The sequence below is a fragment of the Etheostoma cragini genome, chromosome 14, assembly GCF_013103735.1.
Source record: "Etheostoma cragini isolate CJK2018 chromosome 14, CSU_Ecrag_1.0, whole genome shotgun sequence".
NCBI classification, from domain to species: domain Eukaryota; kingdom Metazoa; phylum Chordata; class Actinopteri; order Perciformes; family Percidae; genus Etheostoma; species Etheostoma cragini.
Window position 1 is genome coordinate 3,196,736 of NC_048420.1, and position 4,737 is coordinate 3,201,472.

At 44.0% G+C, this 4,737-nt stretch overlaps 1 protein-coding gene across 1 annotated transcript in view; it reads left to right on the forward strand.

The window, feature by feature from the left end:
• LOC117957153 (SNF-related serine/threonine-protein kinase-like) overlaps window positions 1-4,737 on the forward strand; it is a 15,606-nt gene that overhangs the window by 6,548 nt on the left and 4,321 nt on the right. The window contains 1 exon segment of the mRNA XM_034892750.1: window positions 3,686-3,880. Within this exon segment, the coding sequence (XP_034748641.1) occupies window positions 3,686-3,880 (195 nt within the window).

Below are 4,737 nucleotides of genomic sequence, written 5' to 3' on the forward strand. Positions count from 1 at the left end.
CCCACCACCCCTGCCCTTCTCCCATCGATAGTGGCACCAATTCTTGCGGAGCCACAGCGTAGATATTCAATCAAAACGTAATGGAAAAGAAATGAAACAGAGGCGTGCAGATTCCGAGGGGTGAAAGAAGGGGGAAAGAAAAGGACGGAGAGCAAAAGAGACAGTGCAAGAAAAAGCGTCAGTAGTCTCTCTGTTTACCCAGGGGCTACTGCGTCAGAGAGAAGCATTTTCAATATTTCTGACTGCAGTCCCAGTGGCTATTCTGTCCTGTCTGCCTTCGCTCTGTCTCAGTCTCTTTTGCGGCCAAGCAGATGAGCTGCTCCCAAATATTGAAAGTGTAGTAATAATAGTAATTTAACTGCATGTGTGGTCAGCTGTCCTGTTAAAGCCTGTCTGAGATTCAGAGGACATATCAGATTTCTGTGGACATCTGTGTGTGTGTGTGTGTGTGTGTGTGTGTGTGTGTGTGGTGTGGTCTACTTTTTTGTAGTGAGTATACTGTGATTTTCCCCTTCCTAGCCTCATTCTCGCCCGTGTCCCAGAGCGACAACCCTATACTTTTTCTTTTGTAACGTTACAGCATAAAGCATCAGCCTCATCTAGCTCATTTTCAGTAGTTTCTACCTTCAGGGCCAGGCTTACGAAAACAACGAGAGTGTCGTTTGAGTTGGCTTTTATTCCATATCTACTCTAGTGATTCACATTAGTTTTCACAGAGAATGACCGTCAAGAAAATGGGTTGTTGTTCCTATGTGACTCGCAACACACACGAGGTATATGGAAGTTCTTGACCGCTCCTAGTGGGTGTATGGCGTATCACGTGGACTGCCCCACTGAGTGTGTGTTCTAACCTCTGGAGTGTTACACTGCCTGTGCGCTTTTGTTCACTCATCTAAGTCGATGATAGGGTTTTAATTGCGGGGATTATCCACCCGGCCGGGATGTAATATTGTGTGATCCTATCAGTAGATTCAGTTTGATGTGAACAGGCCGAATCAAGGCCAGAAGTCCTGTCTTACGAGGCCTTTGAGGTAACCTGGCCTGGGATTACACCGCTGCCAAGGAACATGTCGACAGCCGGTAGGGTGCTGAGTTTTGCAGGTGACGTGCCAGGTGGCGGCCAGCCCGGTTTGTTGCAGAGATAAAGAGGCCGTCCTCGCTCGAGTCAAACCGGTTTGGCGTTTGTTGCTCTTTTAAGGAAGTGCTGCAAATAAAATAAGATGGAAAGTGGGGCTGGGCTATATCAATGTTATATTGATATCGCGATATTAGACTAGATATCGTCTTAGGTTTGCATGTTATAATATGGTAAGGGCTGTCTTTTCCTGGTTCTACAGAATGCATAACAGTGAAGGGATGTCACGTGACTGATGAACTCGCCAGACAGTTCTAGCTGTTCTATTATTTACCTTTACCCACTAAGTCATTAAATAATTTCTGGTGATTATTTGTCAAAGAAGTCTCATTGTGTTAGTAACATTTCGTTAAAGCACCAATAGTCAACCATACAATATCGTCGCAATATCGACATCAAGGTATTTGGTCAGGAATATCGTGATTTTTGATTTTCCCCCTATCGCCCAGCCCTAATGGAAGAGATCCCACATAGAGAGGGGTGATGTTGCACCAGTAGTCGGTCCCACAGATGGAAACAATTAGCAGGCCCAAACTGCAAAAAAAAAAGAAGAGGAAAAAAAGGTTTCAAGTGCTTCTACCAACAAATCGTTCTCTCACATGCTTGGTTAGACCTGTCATAGTTCCCAAGGTGTGAAACAGCGTGTGAATAAACACGAGTTCGAGGACAGAGTATTATGTGAAATGTGTTCTTGCGCGAAAAAATGAGAAGGATTAGAAATCACAGGTTGAACACTAATAAGAGCAGTAAAAAGAAGTCTGCCTCCTTTTGCCCTCTGATGTTATGCAGTGTGTGGGCTCTCTCCTTTTCGACTCCAGTAAATGGAAAGTTAAATATAGATTTCTGCTTCCTCTTCAAGAAGCACAAGCTGCACTTCAAAAAAACCAACATGAACTTACCTGATTGCAATTACAAAGAACATATCCTGGGCACATGCATATCTGTGCATAATGAGTATGCACAAGTGGGAGGACTTTGTGGAAAAAGAACAGCAGGACAGGATGTTGAACTTCCCCCCTCAGTCTCGGGGTTAAGTGCTTCTTGGTTATCTCGGGGAAGCAAACCATAGGCGTTAAAATGCGACACGGGGCAGCACAAAGGGATGTTTAAACTCCCAGCTGTCGCCAATGAGTAGCCGGCGTCGTTAGCTCAAGTGATGCTAATGTGCAGCGAAGCCAAAGGTGTCATCAAGAGATGTGTCAGCCCCTCCGGTTTATAAATAAAGTTATTGAGGAAGGAAGTTTGGCGGACAGCCGACGCAAGCAATGAGGGGGGCGGGGTCACGGTTGCTAGGATACGTCGGCTAGGGGGATGGTGGTGGGGACTGCAGCAGCGCTCGCTCCCTTCATCAGCGGTACGAGACGCTCCTTCGCAGCCTCAGAGCAATAAATACTCACCACCCACAGGAAACTGGCACATTCACCAGATTGCAATCTCCAGCGTATCCTGGCAAACTGCAGTGATTTGAAGACATAACGCTGGGGATGCTGGGGAGGATAAACCCACTTAGTTTATTCAGTTTGCCACCTTTCTTTGATACAGAATAAGTCTTTAATATATCAAACTGATGCAGGGTATTGTACATAATTGCATGGACGAACTGTAAAACTGATGTTTGGCACAAGAAGCTTCATCAGCAGAATGTGTTTAAGAGAAAAAGTCACACAGTTCCAAAATTAGCCAACTAGCTGGCAAGAATCACATCTCCTAATTAATGCTTTGGTAGCTTTTTCTGCTCAGTGCATCTAGTTTATAAGCTGATGTGTCGGTTGTGTTCCCAGCTTGTACCGCTGCCCCAAAGTGGCCAAAAAAAAGATCAATAAATGCAGCTTTAAAAATGAAGAACGATGTTGTAAATCAACTGACTTTTGCGGATAATCCTGCTGCACACAACGAAATGCTTTAACAGTTACTTTTTAGTTTTTACTTACAGACTGCATTACTTCACTTAAGGCCCATAATCTTGCAATCCTTTTTTTTTTATTTTTATTTTTTAAAAGGGATCACACTGAATGCTTTCATGTCACTGTCTCTGTGCTCGTAGTCTGTCAGTGTCCAGCTGCAGAATGTGTGTCAGTGGGCCACCCCGCTGACCAGAGCGCCGGCGAACGCCCGGAGCAAAAAGTCGCTCCTTTCAACAAATAAACGCATAATCGGACCATGAAATCAGCATTTGTTTGAAGCTTTGAGGGATGAACACGTTAACCCACTTTCCCGGGACTGCACGTTTGTGCGGGCGTGCGTGCATGTGTGTGTGAGCATGACACCGGCGGCAGTGCAGGGACTCATCCTCGGTATGACAGATGTGTCATTAGCCAGTACATATTTATGGAAATAGCTCTCATCAAATATGATTCATGCTCTTGTTATTTTATATCTAGGTCACTAAGCAGAAAGAAGAGAATATGTTGGTTTGTCATCCTTATTCTTTTTTAGTTTCTGAGGCCCTGTACTTTCTAACTTCTAAATTCTAACTTAGTTTGCATGCTATGTGCACAAAAGGGTCATTGGTATGAGCATACGCCATTCTCTCTCTCTGTGTCTCTGCAGATATCTGGAGTCTGGGGGTGATCCTCTTCATGCTGGTCTGCGGCCAGCCCCCCTTCCAGGAGACCAACGACAGCGAGACGCTCACTATGATCATGGACTGCAAATACACCGTGCCTCCACACATCTCCCATGCATGCCGAGAGTGAGTAACGCGCACGCGCACACACCCGCACGGATGGACGGAGTACTCTGCAGGTGCTGCATATTTCATGTTTATAGATGTGTGAACGAAGAGAGAGGAGCGGCCTCGCTTCTGCGGCTCCTCGTTGTCCTGCTTTCACTCGGCGCCGCAGTCCATCTGCTCCACCGGAGATGCAGCGCTGCGTTAAGTGGATCTAATGCACCCTTTAAAATCGGCCCTCTATTTTTAACATAGTGAGGGTTTAACGGTGCCTTTGAGCAGAGAAAGGCCAAATAGGCACGGAATACATTTTGAATGGCTGTAGCTCTGAAACCCCATTATCTTTGGACTTTAGTAGTTTATTAATTATTTCAATAGGATTCCAAAATTGACACACGTCCTGATTCATTCTTGATTTGATACTTAAACAAGTTGCTTAACCTGTCTTAACCCAAATTGACCCGTTTTCCTATGTCAATGTTCTTTTCAACTACCCAATTGTAATTACCACAAATAACATGATTGATTCCACACAACGCTCTTTCGTGTGATTTTTATGGATAATTTTGGGGTGACTTATTCAATTTTATAGCATTTGAAGAAAAAAAATTCAAAATAGTATTGAGTAAAAGTTGACATATTCCAGTCTGTGATTATCCATCAGCATGCTTTCCTTTAATTTTAGTCTAAATAACAGTTTGAGTCATATTTATACCATCAATCCATCTTCGACCGCTTATCCGAATAATTATACCATTAACCTTTATTTCCTCTTCTAGATAAGTTTGGCTAACCTCGGTGTTTATTTAAATCAATCTAATGCCAGCTCATAAACATAATCATCCCAAATATTATGGGAATATTGGTGTGTATCCAAACCCAGCGGGAGTAGTGACCAGATGTTTCTGTTGTTCCTCCATGATACTGATAC